This window comes from Convolutriloba macropyga, chromosome 5 (genome assembly GCF_964194025.1).
Source record: "Convolutriloba macropyga chromosome 5, txConMacr16.3, whole genome shotgun sequence".
Taxonomy (NCBI): Eukaryota; Metazoa; Xenacoelomorpha; order Acoela; family Convolutidae; genus Convolutriloba; species Convolutriloba macropyga.
In genome coordinates, this window is record NC_134472.1 from 20,950,664 (window position 1) to 20,971,663 (window position 21,000).

Sequence of the window (21,000 nt, forward strand, 5' to 3'; positions counted from 1 at the left end):
ATTTTTTGAAGTCATATTGGTTTCAACATCAGGGCAAAAATATTAATTCATTGTTCTGGAAAAAAGTTGGAGCGATTATTGTATTCGTGTGGATCTTAATGCAAAACTTTCGCTTGCACGGTTTGACTTCGAGTGGACTTATGTCGCTGCATTTTTTTAACCTTTTCTGGATCTAAATTACTCTCTCGTTTATACTTTTAAGCCACTGAACTCTTTCACACTTTTAAGCCACGTTTACACTTTTAAGCCACTGTGTAACTCAGTAAATCGAAAACTGTAGTTCGAGGATTCAATTCATTCAGACGCTCTAATAAGCAACGTGTAAGAATACGTACAAAGGAACAACGTTTAAGCATTATAATATCAAGACAAGTGATAACTTAGACGGCAAGAATTTTTTGATGCTCATTTAACAGGTTTTTTCGTCTGATGTCATTGACGTCAAATCAGTTCCTATTCAATCGGCAATTTTCTAGCTAACCTAAAAATATTAAGCCGAAAATCAGCTTAATCTATACATATAGTTGTTATATTTACTTAAAATTAGGTTAAATGTACTTTTTCGGAACTTTCTACGTATATTAGAACGTTTTATGCGCATTTAAATTCGAATATAAATACTCAATTCTGATTGGCTAAAATTCGTTCTTTTATTTACTACGTAACATCCTCCGGCCCGGAAGATGTCGGGAAAACTGGTACAAGTTTTACAAGCGGACGGACGAGTGAACGGACGTACGTATCGGAGCCGTAACGGAGTTCCACAATCCGAGCGGTTGGGTAGTAACCCCTATGGTTGGTTTCCTCAACTATCCAAACCAAGTCCCCGGTCTTAAGTTGTTGCTCAGCAGGCGTCTGCCACTTAGAGCGTCGGTACATACTCTCTGATCCAACGGGACCAGATCGCATTAGCGTACCACTGAGCACGGGCGTAACGTTTACGATGGTCAAATTCATTTTTGCCGACATTAGACGGAATACCGGTAGAGTATTCTCCTATAAGAAAGTGATTAGGCGTTATGGCGTTCAAATAGCACGGATCAGCGCTTACGGGTGTTAATGGACGCGAATTGAGAGCATTCTGCACAAGACAAAAGATAGTATGCGGTACCTCATCCGTGAAGCGACGCGTGCCAAGAATAGTATACAACACGCGCTTGAAGCTGCGTACCAACCTCTCCCAAATACCACCTTGATGTGGTGCACTGGGTGGATTGAACCTCCATTTTATACCTTTGTGAACGAGCTCAGCTGCAATGTTGACAACGTTCCACTTTTCAATACTTTCTCGGAGATCTTTCTCCGCTCCAATAAAGTTAGTAGATTGTCGGACCAAATCATGGCAGGTGTACCCCTACGTGACACAAACCGCTCAACTCCCATAACACAAGAGCTGGTGTCCATGGATGTAACTATATCGACATGGACAGCGCGAGTAGTGAGACAGGTGAAGAGGAAGCCCCAACTTTTCTCAGTAGTACGGCGTACAGTAACATAGAATGGCCTGAAGTAGTCAACGCCAGTGTTAGTGAAGGGAGAGACCGGTAAGCAAGTCTCTCCTTGGGTAAGTAAGAAATGATTGGTTGCGTTGTTACAGCTTGGAATTCTCGGCATCTCAGGCAGTGTGCTTTGATGGAACTCAAAGATGATCTTAGCTTCAGCACTGTATAGTGTTCCTGCACAATTGATCTTAAGTATTCAACGACTTGATGATAATGCTTTACATGGGTGTGTTCAAGGAACAGCTTTACAAACGGATGACGTGCATCTAAGATGATTGGGTACTTAACGTTAAACCCAATTTCCATTAACCGTTTGATGCGGCCCGAGCAACGGATTAGCCCATTTGGACTAATAAACGGTGAATGTGGAAAAATTCGGCTACTCCGTTTAACAAATTTATTGTCAAGATTTTTTCTTTTGGTTTCAAAAGACTCTCCTTGCACCAAGTACTGTAGATGACGCTCGGCTTCGCCAAGCTCATTAGGGTCAGTAATGCTACCATCGAGGTTACGTTAGCCGGCATGTTTCGGCAAAAGCCGGAGAACGTATGCGGCAATGCGTAAGTACTTTTGATAAGAACTAAACTTATCAAACGGAAATATTGAAGGAACGGGATTTATCTGTTTTTTGACAGATGTAGTCAGAGAACGAACGGTATGTGAGCTAGTTAAGAAATGTGGACCTTCGACCCAACTGCTTAGTTGCAATATCTCAGCGGACATTCCACGCTTGCCAGCGTCAGCTGGATTATCCTTAGTTGCGACATTGGTCAACGCTGGTATACTCCAAAGTTTCGCAAACACGGTTTGCAACAAAGATTGGTTGCGTTTCATTAGAGTTAATCCATTGGAGAACGGTCGTGCTGTCTGTCCACATGAATACTTGGTTAACAGTTACAGTACGTGCTTGTGTAATTTCTTTTTTCAGTCGAGCGGCAAGTAGAGCTGCTTTTAACTCCAGTTTCGGGACAGTCATTACTTTCATTGGGCCACACGCTTTTTCCCCAAAACAAACGCAAGCTCTGTTTTTACCTTGCCCGTAGGCGTTGTTACTCGGGCTAGAAGAAATGCGACGGCACTAAAAATATCCTGGGAACTGTCACCAAACATATGCAATTCTACATTATCAAAGGGTCCAGTAAAAAAACTTTGAGCAATTTTGATGTTTCAAGCTTTGGTAAGTCCGCACTCCAAGCCCAAAATCTTTGAACCCTGTCTTGCGGGAGCTCATCATCCCACTGTTGTCCTGTGACACGCCAGATGTCTTTTAAGAGCAGTCGCGCACCGACAGTAAACGGTGCGACAAGACCAATGGGGTCAAAGACTTTCGAGACAAGACTTAGGACCAAGCGTTGCGTGAGTGACTTGGTGATAGCGCAGCTTGTACCCCTACTCACAACTAAAGTGTCATTAGTGTGATCCCACTTTAACCCTAGCACATGCGATGAATCCTCCTGACATGAAACAATAACCTTAGGCTCAGTAGATTGAGGGGAACCAACAATTCGGTCAGCCAGATTTGGTACATTGCTTACGAACTTTGTAAGCTTGAAACCACCGAGATGGAGAAGGTGTACCAATTCCTTCGACCTATTGATGGCTATCTCAGGAGACTCAACTGAGTCAAGGTAATCGTCCATGTAGAAGTTTTCATGGACGGTTTTTACAGCTTTGGGGTAAAATTTGGCATTGTCTCTCGCAGTGCGTTGTAATGCATAGTTGGCGCATGTGGGCGAGTCCTTAGCCCCGAATATATGGCGCGTATATTGATACACTACAACTTTAGTTGTGGGGTCCTCCCGCCACAGAAAGCGAAGTGATGGTTGATCTGATGGTAATACACCAACCTGTAGAAATATTCCCTCGATGTCGGCAGAGACGGCATATGGATGTTGTCGGAAGCGAAGAAGTACGTAAATAGGGTTTTGGAGCTGATCAGGGCCAGTGATCAAGGACTTATTCAGTGAGGCACCATAAAATTTTGCTGCTCCATTTAGCACCCTACGCACCTTACCCGGTTTGTTCGGGTTTAACACCGGATGGTGGGGTAGGTACCACTCTTTATCGGACCGGCACTCAACCTTGTGAGCGTCTGGAACCTCAATTACATACCCCTTATTTAGGTCTTCCTTGATTGTACTAGTATACTTCTCTCTAAGGTCACCCTTGGCCAATCGTTTTTCGAGAGACTTTAGTTGCACAAGGGAGGAAAAGTAATTATTTGGGAGCTGGGTGTTATCTGCTGCCCACAGCATTCCGACATCGTATCTCAGCCCATTGTGTATGGTGGTACTCTCAAGGATTTCGTGAGCCCTTGCGACTGCTGCAGATCTTGAGTCGACCTGCTTGTTTGCCTCGAATGATTCAATGTCGTACCATGACGTTACTTGACTTGCTAACTCATTGTCATGTTCGATATTCACTTTAAAGCACGTTGAGGTTAAACATGAACTTGAGGGTAACGGACCGCTTAAGACCCAACCTATGGGTAAGCGTACGGCAACGGGTGAACTCTTCTAATCGGCAGAGAAGTATTCCAACGCGCGGATGGCATGATAGACATCTTGTCCGAGTATCATCTCAATGTCTTTATAGGAATATGTCACGGGATCAAGGACTGCTAAGTGTGGGTAAGTCTCTTGTAGGGCCTCTACATTAATTTTACCAGAGCCGACCTTCAGACTCTCTTTAACGAAAGGGATGATGGTAAATGGTTGGAAATCCTGGTGTTCTCTTGGTTTCACAGTAACTTCAACAACCCTAGTATCAACTACTTCCTCGGTATTAATACCCTTGACAGTTAGCTTTAGTGCTTTACCGTGCAAACCGAGTCTTTCTGCGAGACTACCGGCCACCCAAAAGTTTTTGCAGGCGGTGTTACACAAAACTAAAGCCTTGGTATCTAAACCCGATGAATTGACCAAATGCAATTCCGTTACCTGAAGGAGCCCCTTAACATCAGTAACAGATGACATCGTTGTGGTCTTATTAGACGGCTGTTGACTAGTAGTTGCTTTACTTTGACCTGTGTTGCCAGAAGGCTGAATGGTATTAGGATTTGTTCAAGAGTTGCTCCATGCAATAGCGTGTTATGCGAACTATTGCACCTTTCTGCTCGGCACTTTCTCGGCTGAGGGCACTGGCGGAATGTGTGCTTATCGCGTAAGCACGAAAAGCAAAGTTTATTATCCGCCACCAACTTAGCTCTCTAGGTTGGAGTTTTTTCCTTTCCTTGAAAACTCGACACTGTCATAGCCGGTTGTTACCTTTGCATACAATACAGCGAGAGTGTTTGTGGAAGAAGATGGCATTTGCTTCTTTGTTTCCCTTTGCTGTGAATTTGATGCAAACACTTTCAAGGCTGTTTTGGTCTTGGTTACTGAAGTGCTGTTATCTTCAGGCCTTGCCTTGGTTGGGCTTTGTTTCATAAGATCATGGGCCTCAGCCTTTTCTTTAAGCCAACCGATAAAGTCAAGGAGGGTAGGCTTAACCCAGTGCTTCTTAACCGTAAAGAGAGACCATGACTCTTTCATGTTTGGTGGTAACTTCTGTACCGCTTGGTTAAGTAGGGAAGCGCTTTTCAAGTCAACATCATATGATACTGACTTGAAAACCCCAACGAGGCTGGATATGGCTGCAGAACAGTTAATGATGTTATCTCTATTGTGTATTTTAAGAGGCGGAAAATTGCTTAGTTTATCCAAGTGTGCACTTACGACTGCATGTGGCTGGCCAAATTTACGTTCTAAAGTCCTTAGTGCATCCTTGTACATTGAACCACAGTAAGCAAACTCGGCGATTGCAATCTTTGCTTTAGCGGTGACGAGTGTTTTGAGGTATGTCAATTTAATGTCAATTGAGGTATGTCAATTTAACGCTGTTGAATTGACCATTCCACTCGTGCCATTGTAATGGATCGCCATTAGACTGAGCAAGTTTCCATTCTGGCAAGGGGTCATTTTTCTTGCTGGTTATTGCATCAGCCAACGCCCCAATCAATGACGCATTGTCTGCTATTGAAGGGGCGGGCGCAGACACCTGCGGACCACTCCAACTCAACGGTGTGGGCCCAACATAAGGATTTGTTGGCCAAAAAAGCGGAGTGGCTAGACCAGGTACAATATTACTTGTAGTTGCGATCGGGTTTTCCTGTTGTGTACCGGATGGTGATTGCATATCAATCAAAAGGGGTGAAATCGAAATTTGTTGTGGAAAATTAGTAACTGATGGTGCGATGTGTGCCTGTACATTTGGAGCAACAATTTTTGCGGTAGTAATGTCTTGGTTGACTAATGACGGTCTGTGCTGTGGAAGACGCCAATGACTCATACTTGGCACAAAGTGTTGGCCAAGAAGGATATTGGGAATATTTGGGACAGGAGGAGCAACGGAACGTACGACTTTGTGTACTTGGTTAGTATTGTTTTGAAAAGTGTTGTGGACGGGAGGCTGATTGATCAAGGGGGCGTGTGGAATTCGAGCAGTGAGGTTAGGTGCAAAGACTGAGTTCGGAAAGGGAAGGTCATTCAGATGAGCGGGTTCGGAGTTGTGCTGTTGTGTGTTTGGACTTAGTGTGGCCCTTTGGTGCAAGGGAACGTTTATTGCGGAGGCTGGATGATTTGTTGTCGGAAAAAGAGGAAGAGTGGCGTTTGGTGCTCGGGGAACAAAATTAATTTGTTGTCGGGAGCATATACGCTGGGCCAAATTTTCCTTGAACAGACTAGTTTTTTCAGGTCCCCTGGATTCTGAAATTTGAAGTTGTGCGTGTGGAAAAAAAATCGGACGAATTATTTTGGTTTATTTGAGGTCGAACGGGCTCTTGATTGGGTGGTGAAGAAACCACTGTGGCGTGTACAGAAGGCGGGTGACTATCTGTGGTTCCTTCGTTAGTTATGCTCGGAAGCGCCGTGCTTTGTTGGCCTGTTTGATTTATTTGCTCCCGTAGGTGCGCCTGGTACAACGCCTTTGCTGTAAGGTCTCATTGCTTAAAATGTAATTGCCTCGACCATTTTTTGGAATAGAATGCCTTGAAATTTCAGTGTTCTGATCTTCCACTGTTTTGCCGTTGTTGTGGCTAGGACATTCTGGAGGGTCAATCATAACATCTGGTTCACTAGTTTTCTCCTCATTCTTAAAACTTAAAGCAAGTGAGGTGTTGATCCAGTCTTGGACAGCCTTTTCACTTCTCATTGAGCTTCTAGCACTTGCAGTTGTTTCAGATTGGCTACCTTTAGAAACGGCGTCCAGCAATTCAAATTCTTGCAGAGTTGCCTCTGCCAACCGTTTCCTGTTGTTTTCCTCCAGTTCAACTAATTCCATTTGATTTTTCTGTTTAGCAAGGCGAATGGTTGCCTCATTCTGTTTTTCAATTTCTTCGCGCTTCAATTTAGCAATTACGTAATCATGTTTACGCTGACTAGGTTTTTTTTTGACGAGGCCACAATTGAGGGAAGTCTAGAACGAATGGAAGCCCTTGGTTCCTGGAACTCACTCACTTTATCATCAGCAGAGTTGATGTAGTTTTGTGCTGAAGTGAGTATCTTGTCGTTCCTAGTTGTCATTGCTTCCAAGTAAGACTCTAAGGAAAGAACAAGTGCACTTGGATCCTCCGTTTTTCCAGCAAATGCAATCAGGTCCTAATTTTTGTCTACAACAGTTATAAACGCTCGTTGCACTTTGTTACTAGGCGTTCAACATTCACTCGCCTACTTTGACTATTTATACAATGAAGGATATCTTCATGTATAGCATGCAGTTCAGCTCCACGCTTTGACCTGGCAGCGTACAACTTTTTGACTTTTTGATCAGGACTATTAGACATCACGATTTTATTATTTCCAAAGACCAGCAAAACTACCACTGCACACGGTTACCTATTATAAGCACACACCAAACAAACTAGATACACACTCAACAAACCCAACGCAAAAGGCACCAAACACAGCACACTGTAGACAGTCTGTAAAACAAACCACCCAATGAGCAGAAAATGACGTCGAGCACACAGTGCCCAACTAAAACAGAAGTGGAGCGCTGAACGCTATACGCTCAACGCGGAGGGAAACAAAGGACACACGGGAAGTCGAGCGAGCAACGCGCGACGAAACGGAGACGTTACGGACGGGAAGTTGAGTGAGCAACGCGCGACGCAACGGAAACGGGACAGACGAGAAGTCGAGCGAGCAGTGCGCGACGGAACGGAAACGGGACGTGCGGGAAAGCAAGCGAAAAACGCGCATCACGAAACGGAAAAGAACAGGCGGGAAATGAGGTCTGAAAGAACTATGTTAGCAGACCACAGCAAAAAACTCAACCAAACAACCTAGCCGTAACTCCATAACAAACCTAAGTCACACCCTAGGAAGGAGAGAAGCTACAGCAAGACAATCTAGCATAGTTCATTATGGGGCTTAATATATCAACAAATTAATTTGCGGCAATGCAGTAGTACACTAAAAGGATGAAAAGGTCGAGAAATTCACTAGCCGTAACTCCAGATTAAACTTAAGTCACATCCTAGCAAAACCCAAACCACAACAAACAATCAGCACACTAGCGGTACTAAACAAACTACAGCGCAATTGAGGAAACTACAATAGTGTATTTGTAGACAAAGACAGTTGGAAAAGTGAAGAAACAATCCAGCCGTAACTCGAGAGTAAACTTGAGAAGTCACACCCTAGAAGGCAACGAGACCAAACCAACTAGCAATCATACAGGTACACACAAACATACAGCAGCAAAATCAATCTACTACAACAGTAGGGCTAGTAAATTAGTAAAGTTGAAAAGTCAAAGGACAATCCAGTCGTAACTCGAGAATAAACTTAAGTCACACCCTAGAAAGCTATAAGACCTAAACAACAAACCAGCATACTAGCATACTCAACATACTACAGCAAAAACAACCACATTCTTCATCACATATGACATACATCGAAATCCGGAGAAGTAGCGGAAGAAAACGGAAAACAATGTTTTGGGAGAGCGAGGTTATTGAAAAGAAAAACGGAACACTGAGAATTGAAAAGTTAAAGGACGAAAAGGACGCGGACGAAAAACGGTACATAAACGAGCGATGAGTAGCAATTCGATAACTTTTTTTGTAGGCCGGGGTTTGTGAAAATTTTCACAACTTTTTGGGTTTATTGAGTTTCACTCAATTAACGAACCTTCGATTGAAAACTTTTGTCCTATTTTTTCAAATTTTTTGGTCACTTTTTTTAGCAAATTCTTTATTACGGAATGGTAATATAGTAAACGACGGATTTTGTATGAAAGCTCTGTTTATCAATAATCGGAATCGATTTTTTCGAGTTGCCTCAAAATTGACCAAAAATTTTCAAAATTGCACAATTTAGCATTATGTTCTCACATTTTTTCTCATATCTGAGGTTATTTTTTTATACAACCATAGTAGACCAGTTTTTTCAATTTCTTAACATTTGACCACAAATTTTCAAAATTGATGTTTTTTCAGTTCAAAATTTATTTTTGGGGGGTTAATGGTGACCGTTTATCACGAAATTGTAAGCAATAAATCCGTTGTCTAACAAATTGGAGTTTGGGGTGGCTAAATTTGCTAATATTTTTTTTTCAAAATTGCTTGATTTTAATATCCAAAGCAACATAGAAAAAATCACTGTTTGGATTTCTTGCCGTCTAAACTCCGATAATTAAATTAACGCACAAATTTATTCCAAAATTTAGTTCTGTCTTACAGTTTTTTGTGGTCCACTTCTGATATCTGGCGTCAATTGTCTTGATTGCAGTCTCTCGCTTTTTTCCTGGATGTACGTTAAACCTCGGGTGCGGTTTTTTGCCTTGTTTGTCATCCAATTCTAAGCTTCATGGTCGAATGATGGTGGCTCACAAGTGATTGGCGAGAGCATCAATGGTATCCAAAACAACCAATCCAGTCCCAGAGGCCAGATTTGCTTCTTTCAGGGATGAGAGGACACTGCCAGACGCTTCGATTGAACTGGCTCCACCTCCTACGGCCGTTATACTCCACTGGCCACCCGACGAATTGATTACATCTGATACTGAATTAGCTGTAGCGCTGGCTGAGATAGAGATCTTCTTGTTTGAGAAAGGGGTGCTCTTCACATTGGCTGCACTAAGTGGGTTCACTAATGGCTGTCCCAGTGCCTTCAAATACGCAGTCAGTCCCGGGTCGCGGCACCAAATGTAACTCAGTAAATCGAAAACTGTAGTTCGAGGATTCAATTCATTCAAACGCTCTAATAAGCAACGTGTAAGAATATGTACAAAGGAACAACGTTTAAGCATTATAATATCAAGACAACAAGTGAAAACTTAAGACAGCAAGATTTTTTTGATGCTCATTTAACAGGTTTTTTTCGTCTGATGTCATTGAGACAATTGTCTAGAAAACCTAAAAAATATTAAGCCGAAAACCAGTGGTTATATTTACTTAAAATTAGGTTAAAAACTTTTTCGGAACTTTCTACGTATATTAGAACGTTTTATACGCATTTAAATTCGAATATAAATACTCAATTCTGATTGGCTAAAATTCGTTCTTTTGTTTACTACGTAACACACTGAATTCGTGGTTGTTTACTACAGAAGCGCCGAGTTTGGTTTCAACCTTTCACTTTAAAGTACGTCATTTTTGACATGATAGCCGAGAGGTAAGGTGTGTGATGGTGAAGGTTTGTGATGGTAAGTTGTGTGACGCCAATGATTGAGAGTTCAATCCCCTGCCTCAGTGAAGCTGTCTGTAAGGATGAGCTCTTACTTAACCATAGCTTCAAGTTGCCCATAGCCTGACCAATGTTGGCTGCAAGAATTGTACAACGTGAGTCAGACGCAAAAAAGTGGCCATAGTCAACGAAAAAAGAGCATTCATGCTCACCAAATGAACAGTCTGAGATGTGGGGAATAATTGAAAAGGGACAGCTGAGAACAGGCTACTGTTAATACACTGCAGACTGAAAGCCTAATGCTGCTCCGCTGCGATTACGCAGAAACACATTTAGTTATTTGAAGACGCTGCTTGAACGCGAGGCCCCTTGAAGCTAAACCCCGTCACCGTCATTGCGATTAGTCCGTCGTTAGTCGTTTTTTTTTTAAAAAAAAATGTGGCGTGACAGTCGTTAAATCGAGCAAATACTTAGTTATATAATGGGAACAAGGCAACATTAAGAATCGTCTCAAAATTGTTCTCATAAACAAGTGGCAGAAAATTTAACGCAGCAAGGAAGTAAAAGAAGGTAGACACATACAGACAATAATTTGTAAAACATGTGCTGCCGAAATCATCAACCGAGCGTGAATGACATAAAATTACTTTCAACGTGCCATTAAGAGTAATATCTGACTCAAAAACTCTTAGACGGTAGATTTTTTGCACGAATGGTGGAAACTAGGTTGTATTAACTTAGTTTATTAGTTTTGTTGCCGCCACCATCTCTGCATTGTTTTTTGCCATAATTTTTTTGAGATTGTAGGAACAACCGTGTGGTAATGATTGTAACCACATCTTGTAACCATAACAAAAGTTGTACAACTTCCGCCAATAAGTTGATTATGGGCCATTTAATTCCACCGCTTTGAACTGGATCAGACTTTTTCCCGCCAGTCTTGTCTTATCAATGTCTTGCTTTTGTTTTGTGTGCATTGGGCTCTAAAACATTATTTCATCAATAGGCTATTTTATAAGATAATAATCTTATAAAATAATCATCTTGATGAAATCGTTTTTAGAGCACACAAAACAAAAGCAAGAGATTGTTAAGACAAGACTGGCGGCAAAAAAGTCTGATCAAGTTTAAAGTGGTGGATTTAAATAGGCTATAATCAACTGATTGGCGGAAGTTGTACAACTTTTGTAATGGTTACTAGTGTGGTTAAAATCATTACCACACGGTTGTTCCCTCAGCGTCAAAAAAATTTATGACGAAAAACAATGTAGCAATGGTGGCGGTGGAAACAAACTAAGTTGATGCAATCGAATTTTCACCATTCGTGCAAAAAATCTAGTTAGATGTTTCGTAATAGATAAAAAAAATTTAAGTGCACAAAAATTTGTTCTCATTTGAAAAAAAACTGAGGACTAAAGCTGTCTCTTGTGTTCATTCAATGCTGTTCACATTTAAAAAGGGGTGTGAGGTCAACCGTAGCCATTAACACCTAATCTTAGGTATAAAATAGTTATTGACATAACGTCAAAACGACCTGTGACACATTTTGTAGTAAATGGTACATCAAGCAAAAAAAAATGTGAGATTTTGATCAATTTTTAATTGCATTGCATTGAACTTTGAAGCCAATATAATAAATTTCTGCTTCTTTTTACGAATCGAAGAAGCGTATTTTTGTTCTACTGGTTTTTACGACCTGAAGATTGACTTGTGTTTTCGAAAAACGGACTTGAACGGTAGCTTACTAGATTTCTAATGTAAAGTAAGTTATCCTTGTAGTATTCAATGTTGAAAGGTCCTTTTGGAACAATCTGATCTCCTCCCTACTCAAACAACAGACAGCCACTACTTAAAACCCACCAACTACTTACCACCTCCCCCCCCCCACTACACCCAAAACGGTCCCCACCATTCCCCTCCAACTACCTACCCGCGCCCCAAACAAGTTTTTGTGGATGTTTTAAAATTCATGAGATAATTTTAGTGGGTAATAATAGTTTTTTGTTCTCTTTTTGTCTGTGATCTTTGGTATCTCTGATTTATTAAATTCGGTTAAGACTCTACATTGCGCGAGTGTTCGAGTTGTTTTCGGTATTGTACCAGTTTGGTTTGTTGTGCAAAACTTTAGTTGACCGTTTTTGAGAGACTTAGCCCCCTGAAGACTTAGCCCCCTGTTTGTAATTTCTCCTTCATTCATAATTTAAAACAGCTAAATTGAATTGGCGGCAGTTTACTGCAAAAATTGTTGCGAAAACTGGTTTCATTCTTGTTACCTAAAATCTTAATGGTGGTTATTCTCATAACGTTATTTGAAGCCCCCGGACTGAGCTTTTTGTCCCCTTCCTCGAGTATACCCCTGCCCCATTGAATCAAGCTTCAATAGATTAGAGCTCCCACCATTGGTTCGAAAGCAATTGTTCAGACTTCATTCGTTATGTTCTAATTGTTCCAAAATCTCTCGCAAAATGTTTTGCTTTATCCCGTCAACAACTTAAAATTTAGAGTTGAACTAAGAATCTATAGTTTTTCAACGTAAGAGCTTCTGATTTCATTTCCGTATTCTGAGGTTTGATAGATTTTAGTTTGTTGGTATGATTGTCTCTGCGATAGTTTTTTGGCAATAAACACGACTTCTATGACCCGATCTTGTTGTCTTCTTAATACTGTCATTGTTCTCCATCCAAACTACAAACTAATGGTTTTCGCGAACACCAAACAAAATGTTAAATCATGATTTAATATTTTCTTTAAAGTGAATAGTGCAGTCCACCGATTAAAAAATGGTCACCAATATTGTTAATTGCTTCTGAACGAAGTTCATAGCAGTTTTTGTAAACGTGTGTCCTTTTTATGCAAAATTTTCGCTTGACAGTTTTGACTTTTCAAGTGCCTTTTACGACCTTGATTTTTACTTTTCGCGTGATCTAAAATTCTCTCTCAATCACAATTTCAAGCAGCTGAACTCAATTGGCGGCAATTTAATACTAAAAGTCAAATGAAAAGTGCGCCGAAACTGATGCCATTTTCCACTTTAAATCTTAATAGTGGTATATGTTAACCTCTAATGTGGTTATTTGAAGCCCACTATTGAACTTCTTAGTCACATTTAGGCTCCCCCTCCCTCCCCCCCGACTGAAGCAGGCTGCAAATGATTAGAGCTCCCACTAGTCGTTCGAGAGCAATTCTTCCTACGTTTAGTCGGTTATGTTTGTATAATCATATTGTAACGACCTGGGAACAACGATGCGTTAAAGCTATGTTCAATCGCTAAATTTACACCAATATTTGGTAAAATCTTGGTTGAAATTGGAAAATTTGGGAGGCTTAAATTATCATAGGTTATAAGAAGCTATATCTCAATGGGCATATATGATTTTTATGCCCCAGGTGAGCGTGCTTTTTTTCATAGTAACGTGTTCTCTTACAATACACTTTTGTAAGTGGGGTTCTTAAAAAATACTGTCTGAAACAGAATAGATTTCAAAAAAATTGTAATGGTGGTCTGAAAAAGAGGGTGGGGGGGGGGGGGGCAAAACAAAGTTGATCTAACTTTTCCCATTAGTCTCTCTCCCTATCTTTCTCTTTCTCTTATTTATTGAGCAATTTTATTGATAATTTATTAAGCATTAAATATTTGAATCTAACAAAAATATTGATTCCAAACAATTTATTTAAGTGCTGATTTTTAAGTAGCTGCGCTATAGAAAATCCAAAAGTTAAGAACAATTTACAACATGGAAAAGTATAAAAATTCTATGTTAAACTGTTTGCAATTTTTACCCCACAGAAAAGTTCCATCCTCAAAGAGAGCAATTAAAATGATGATTGTCTGTTATGTAAACCTCCGTAAACTTAAAGAAATTATTAAGGGAAACAGTTACACGTTTTCAATGAATTAGAAAAATTTAAGAAGTAATCAAATATCAAATTCTTCGTTGATGTCACCCCTCCCAACACTTCGTCTGTCCTCTTCCTCCGGAACCCGCTCCGGTCCTCGCAAGTCGTATCTGGCATTTTGTCGTTGGTTATTCGGGAAGTACGTGTCTTCCCGAACGCTTTCACGGTATTCGGGCTCTCGGCCAGATCTTCTTGGCAAGCTGTATTCGTGATCTGATGCACTTCGTCGTCCGTTGTAGTCGTCGCCGCGATACGATTCGACTCTCGAGTTATACCCGTTTCTCGGCTCATCGCCGCTGCTTCTAGGATCAATTTCGGGCCCTCGTGGGCTATAATGGCCATCTCTGTCCACATCGAAATCGCGATTCCGGGGTTCCGGGTCATATCGATCGTCCAACCTTAATTCGTTTTGGTTATTCTGTTCGTCACCGTAAACATCGTAATCGGCCCTTGGGCTGTTTTGGCGATAACGGTCTTCGTCGGCCTGATCGTAGTCGCGGTAGAATCGGTCGTTGAACTCGGCAGTTTCTAGTCGAGGGTAGGGGTCGTTCGGGTCTCTCTCGTAGGCCATTCCATCGTCATTATATACAACACCCGCATCATCCATTTCAAACTCCAGCCTTCCATCTTCCATTTTGTTCAGCTGAAGTTCATAGCTCAAATTTAGAGATATAAAACGGTTTTCATCGTTAAAAATCGTCAAATAAATTAGGACAAACAGTTTGCTATACGCATAAAAATATAACTGCTGTCGAGATTCGCTCAAATCTGAGGTTTGCGACCGAATTAACCTTTTTAAAGGTCATTTTAGAGAAAATCCAAACATATGCTGTGCTGGGGAATATAAAAACAAAAGAGCGAAAAAAACATTTTGCGGGAAAAACATACACAACTTGGCAAGAGATCGCTGATGTTGAGCAGCATCATCAAAATTGAAAATTGTCGTGTCGTGCAAGAGAACCAAATTGACAAGCATGCTTCAAGCACACTCCAACAGAATTCTTAAGAAACCAGCGCGAGGCTATCCATTCAACACAAAATTGGGACTACTCATGTCCTACTTCAAAATAGAACTACGAACAGACAGACAAATTGAGAAGTTGGGATGCTTAGTTCGGTTCTTACTTTTAAAAAGTTTTTACTTAAATTCAGTGAAGTGTCGAAATCTTACAATAACATTTAACACGTCTAACATATCTAAAATCTCAGCATTTTTTGTTTTTTTTTTACAATTCAAAGAAAAGATTTTGAATTGTATTAGGGCGCTGTCTTTTTTTTAGATCTGTTAACACATTTTTCTTAATTTTGAAGTCAAATTGAATTGGTGATTTTGGTCACGCCGAAACAGGAAGTGGAGTGAAAAAGCGAGTGGTTTTGCGGCGTGAAATTTTTTCGCTCTAATTTTGAAGTAGAGTGAGAAAACGGTGTTTGAACAAAAAATTGTATTCTCGCTAGAAGTTTTTAGTTCATATGCGGCAATTTCACTTTGATTTTTACTGGTTTTTTTCAATTTTTTGGATCGGATTTTTTTCTAATTGGTTTTCATTCATAATTCAATCTAGGCCTATTTTTTATTTGAACCAAGTTTTCCTTTCTCGCTAGTGATTTTTTGTTCACATGCTGCATTTAAACTTTGATTTTCTTTTTTTAATTTTTTGATCTAGTTTTTTTCGGAAATGGTTTTTTCAATTGACTCATAGTTCGTTCTAGATCTGGTCTTTTGTTTAGCGAATGAAAATTTTTCGAATTGTAAGTCAGGACTTGTCCGGCTATTTTTTTATGGTCTGTTCACACATATTCCTAATTTTTGAAGTCAGATTGGAGTGGTGGTTTTGGTCACGCCTAAAAAGGAAGCGGAGCGAAAACGCGAGTGGTTTTGCGAAATGAAATGTTTTCACTCTAATTTGAAAGTCGAGTGATAAAACGGTGTTCGAACAAAAATTCGCATTCTCGCTAGTTGTTTTTTGTTCACATGCGGCAATTTCTTTTTGATTTTTACTGTTTTTTTTTATTTTTTGGATCGGATTTTTTTCTAATTGGTTTTCCCAATCTATTCATAATTCATTCTAAGTCATTTTCTGATCGAACGAAATTTCCATTTCTTGCTATTGGTTTTTTTCATTCACATGCGTCATTTTGACATCGATTTTCTGTTTTTTTTCAATGGTTTACCCAATTCACTAATGGTCTCGGTCTAGTTTTTCGAGTTTCAGTGAAAAAAATATGACAAAAATGTTCTTTATGTTTCTACAATATTTACTTCAATTAAAGGGCAGACACAAATAGACAGATTTTATCATGCAGGGATCAAAGTAAAATGAGATGAAATTTAATATAAACGAAATAGGCCACTTAGTTCAACCGAAAAAAGATTGCCTCAGGCACCTCGCTTGGTCTCTGTTACATTGAAATTTAGTTTTCCTTTTTTTAGTCGTATCTAGTTTCTTTGGAATTAATTAGCAATAATTTTTAAGATAAAGAAGGGGTCTTTTTTGTTTTGTTGGTAGGATGTATTGACAAACTCTCAGTAAAATTAGTCTGAAATCGACTTAATCAAGACGAAGATTCAAAAAAAAATATCCAGGACAATAAAAATGTAGATATAATTCTTAAAGGCAATGACACCTGATTGCTGTTAAAATAAAAAACAATTTAAAAAGTTCTCGCAAAATGCACTACAAAATTGATCTCTATAAAAGTATTCTGTAGTATCGAAATAAAAGCCAAAGATCACTTTTTTTATCGAACATGATGTGAGACAATAGTGACAAACAAAGCAAAATACGAGTTCTGCAGACAAAAAACAATTGTACAGTCATCCCTCATTAGCACAAAAATAATGAATCAATTAAATTTTCTAGACGTTTTCAGATGACTTTCACAAAATTGACGTAATTGTTAATGCAGATATGCAAAACAAACTAACTCCACTACAAAATTTGATTTGCAAACGTGGTTTAGCGATATGTAATTTAACAACGAACAAAATTAATGTATAATCAGATTTATTTTCCAGAGTTTATCTGCTGTTGAAGCTTATCTTGGACCAACCACTTCTTGGATACTATCGATCGTCTAAAATTAAGCAGGCACAAATCAAATTCTTATCATTTTATGGTTCCGGAAGGCAGTTTTTGAACTTTACAAGCAATATGCAACTATTTAGTGCACATAAATAACCATCAAGCAAATCTGGATGATGATATTGTTAAACAATATGACAAAAAAATGAAAAGTACTTATGTATGTGTCTACAGTAAATACGTAATAAACTACGCGAAAAGACAATTTTAGATTATTTAGATGGATTTATTTGCGCTGTTTGGATCCATTAATAAGCCCCTACGTTAGAAAGTGTCAGTCAAAAATTATAATTTTCTTAATGTATGCCTGAAATTGACTATCCATTTCGTCAATATTTCTCTTTTAGGCTGAAAATTTTGCCAATATTTCGGTAATCAATAATTCAATCTGACAATAACAAGTCGACTCTAAAAAATTCTCTCCATTATCGGCTCTTCAGCTCTCATTGCAAGACAAGAAAGAATATTAATGGTTCAGTGGTAAATTTAACGTTTTTTTAAATAAAATTTCTTTTTTGGATTTTAAAACTCAACAGTGGTAGACAGCTGAAATGCTAACTGCAATAAATAATTTTTGACTGCGTCGCTCTATTTTTTGAAAACATTTAAAGTCAAAATATTTATTTACACTATCCATAGGTTTTATGCATTTATATTCTTCGTAATGACAAAGTGCAATTGTTATTAGTCTCTACATCTTAAACATTTCGGAATACGCATTATAGTTTCTGTCTTCTGCATAAATTAATGAAATAAATATCCATGCTTTTGCCTGGACAATAATAGGTAATGTCTAATAACAATCAACACCTGCCATTTTAATTAGTAGCACCCTGTAAATCTGTAATTTTTAAATAAGATAGTTCTAAAATTGTTTGGAAGGAGTTTTGTTCTTGGCTCAGAACCCAAGAGTAAAATAACGAGAGGCAATCCATAGCGTAAAATTTTTCTGATCAGACAGTTCCTCTTTCCTTTAAAACTAATCTCTAATCGGACTAAAATACGCTCTGAAACCGCCCCCAATCATACTATACATGCTCTATTTTTTCTATCAAAACTATGTCGTATGTTCGATGCCAGATCGGACCAGCCAAACCATAAAAATTCGGGTGATTCCCGAATTTTACACAATAAATAAACTTCTTTTGCATTACGTGATAACAGAAAATGAACAATTTACTATTATTTCTTCAAGGTTAATTTTCAGTGAATGTTTTGAATGTATTGAATTTGTACACCCAGACGCACGTTTGTATTTTTACATATTGATTTACCATGTAATGACACGTAACTGGGGGAGCATAACGTACTGAGGGGGGGGGGGCACAAAAGATCCTATTCTTCTTATAACAAGTGCTACAGTTCCTAGTTACAAAATCCGATTTGGCTAAGTGCAAATTAAGTAAATGGTTTAGACTACACGACTGGAGATAGCCGCTGGTTCAGACGACTACCAAGAATCAAGTGCCCCCCCCCCCCCCCCCAAGAGTCAAGACGTTTCTCAATGTTCAGGTGTTTGTCCATTTTTTTCGCCTGAGGAGGGTAATAAAACATGCGGCTATACGCCATTACTTGAAAAAGGAACCTAAAGAAACTGGTTTCGTTTGAAAGGCGGGTAGCTGTTTCATTTTCTCAAAAAATTGGCAATCACGTTTCGTTTTTTAACAGTAAACTAGTACTGGCGTGCGACAAACCTCTTTAAGGGTTAAGAGTCGGGGTTTTGACTATGGTTTGGGAAAAAGTTTTCCAGCATCAAAACTCGGTCTTTAGTTATTAAGCTGTTACTAGCATACTATCAAAGCTTGACTCAAACGAGCGTTTGAGCAGGAAAACTGTGGTCACAATTTTTGCGAACGAATCCAAATCTACAAGGGTCGCTTTTATCTGCAGGGCATTGATGGCCTATAAAGCTTACAAATAGCTCCAAACCAAAAAAAAAGAAACTATTTTAATTATTGATTGAACCCGTTTCGAGAAGCAAACAAATTTGTGCTGCAATGAATATGCACACAAACAAAGACATGCAGTTGAACTTTTCGCAATTTTATAGCGATGTTCAAAACATGAGAAAATCTTGGGGTCCGATTCGAGAACAATTATAATTTTGCGATCTTATGAATGATACACTGACGCAGACCGGGCGAGCGTCACTGGCTGTGAATTATTAGTTTTCGATTATCCACAACCCCCGAGAGCGCGAGCAATTTTTTGCGACATCTTGTCAAATTTTCCCTTATCAGAATGTTATGTTTGCGCTCATTTTTTAGTGCTTTCGAATCCACATTTGGTTAAATTCTCTTTTTGGCGTACTCCAGATTTGATCTCAAAATCATTGGAGCGCACTTAAGTAAATTTGATTTTGGGCCATTTTAGACTCGGACCATAGCGTGGTTTTTGGTTCTATTCTAATAAACTGTAGAGGTATTCATTTTTCAGATACAATATTTAACAACAATTTCAATATGGATTAGTTGCTCCAAAAGGGGATAAATTTGTGACGCGATTAATGAAATTGCAATGTTCGGATTGTATCTTGAGATATTCGAAAGCTTCATTCAAGTTCCATAAATTTAATGCTATTCAGTTAAAAGTTGTATATCTGGAATGGAAGATATTTCCGGATCCAAACAGTCATGTTATGCAACATCTTTAGTCCAACAATACACCTTAAAAACAGATTAATCCAATCAATATACTATATAGTCTAAACTGACCAAAATTATAATATATGTTATAATCTAACCTTTTTGGCTTTGGACCAAGTATCGCCCCTGGCTTTGTTCAGCGCCCCTGTCACTTGCTTCCTGGGTTTTCCCTCGTCCCAAGTCCAGAAAAAGTAGACCAAAACCACCACGATCCAAGTAAAAGCCCAACAAGCGCCAGCAATTAGCCCGATTTGCCAGGAGTACAGTCGCTTTCGGATGATCATGTAGATTTCGTGGAAGTATTCACCCTTGACCTGGGTTCCGTGGTTGCGTTTCATGACCGGTCGACGTCGCTCACCGTCTGCACAGAACACCCCACTTAAACTGACCTTATCCTCGATATTCTCAATGGTTCTGCGCAGCTCCTGGTCACAGAAAAACGGATTCCCGTCAAGTTGAACTGACAAACCTCCAAAAGCTCCATCCCAAAATGGTCGCTCGTCAATGTCCGTAAACTCATTTTCGACCAATACGACGTCTTTCAAATTCGGCAATCCTGCAAATGTCGCCGCCTCCATATAATCGATTTTATTGTTCTTCAGGTAAATATACTCCAACTGTTGCAAGCCACGAAAACTGCTTCGGGTCAATTTTTTGATATTGTTGTTTGAGAATTCGATCACGCGGATGTCACAAGGAATGTCCCAGTACGGTATCTCGGTGAATCCTTGACCAATGCAATTGACGACTTCGTCTTGAACTCTCGCACGATAGATATCGAAAGTGGTCGGAACCCCACACGTGCAGTTTTTAGGACATTGCCCGGAAGATGAACCCGAGATATCGTTCTGCCCATAATTGACTGTACATAATACTAAAAATTGCACCATAAAAAGCCACAGTCGAAGCATGACTAATGGCCGATTCAGTAAATAAGTAAATATGGTTAGCTTGCTCGCTTATTTGTTAAAACTTTGGTATTTAAAATACTAAGTGAAAGTAAACTAAAACGTGTTTAGAATGCGCGCTATGACGAAAGGTGCTCAATTTGCTCAGTGGAGTTTTAAAATGGTTTTGTTCGAGCATTTTGAGAATAGAGCAAGTTGCTTTGTGGCCATGCAAGTTTAAAACTCTAGCTCGAAGAAAAGAAATTTTGTGGTAAATTGTTGGCCAAAAATATACTGTCATGTTAGATTTGTGTGCA

The 21,000-nt window shown here is 39.4% G+C and overlaps 1 protein-coding gene across 1 annotated transcript; it reads right to left on the bottom strand.

Annotated features, from left to right (window-relative positions):
* Window positions 1-13,823: 13,823 nt before the first annotated feature.
* Window positions 13,824-20,912, bottom strand: LOC142339217 (uncharacterized). Its single transcript, XM_075389068.1, has 2 exons — window positions 19,895-20,912; window positions 13,824-14,711 (listed from the first exon to the last, which is right to left on the bottom strand). The coding sequence occupies exons 1-2, from the start codon at window positions 20,705-20,707 to the stop codon at window positions 14,088-14,090; spliced, it is 1,437 nt and encodes a 478-aa protein (XP_075245183.1). The 5' UTR covers window positions 20,708-20,912; the 3' UTR covers window positions 13,824-14,087.
* Window positions 20,913-21,000: the final 88 nt, after the last annotated feature.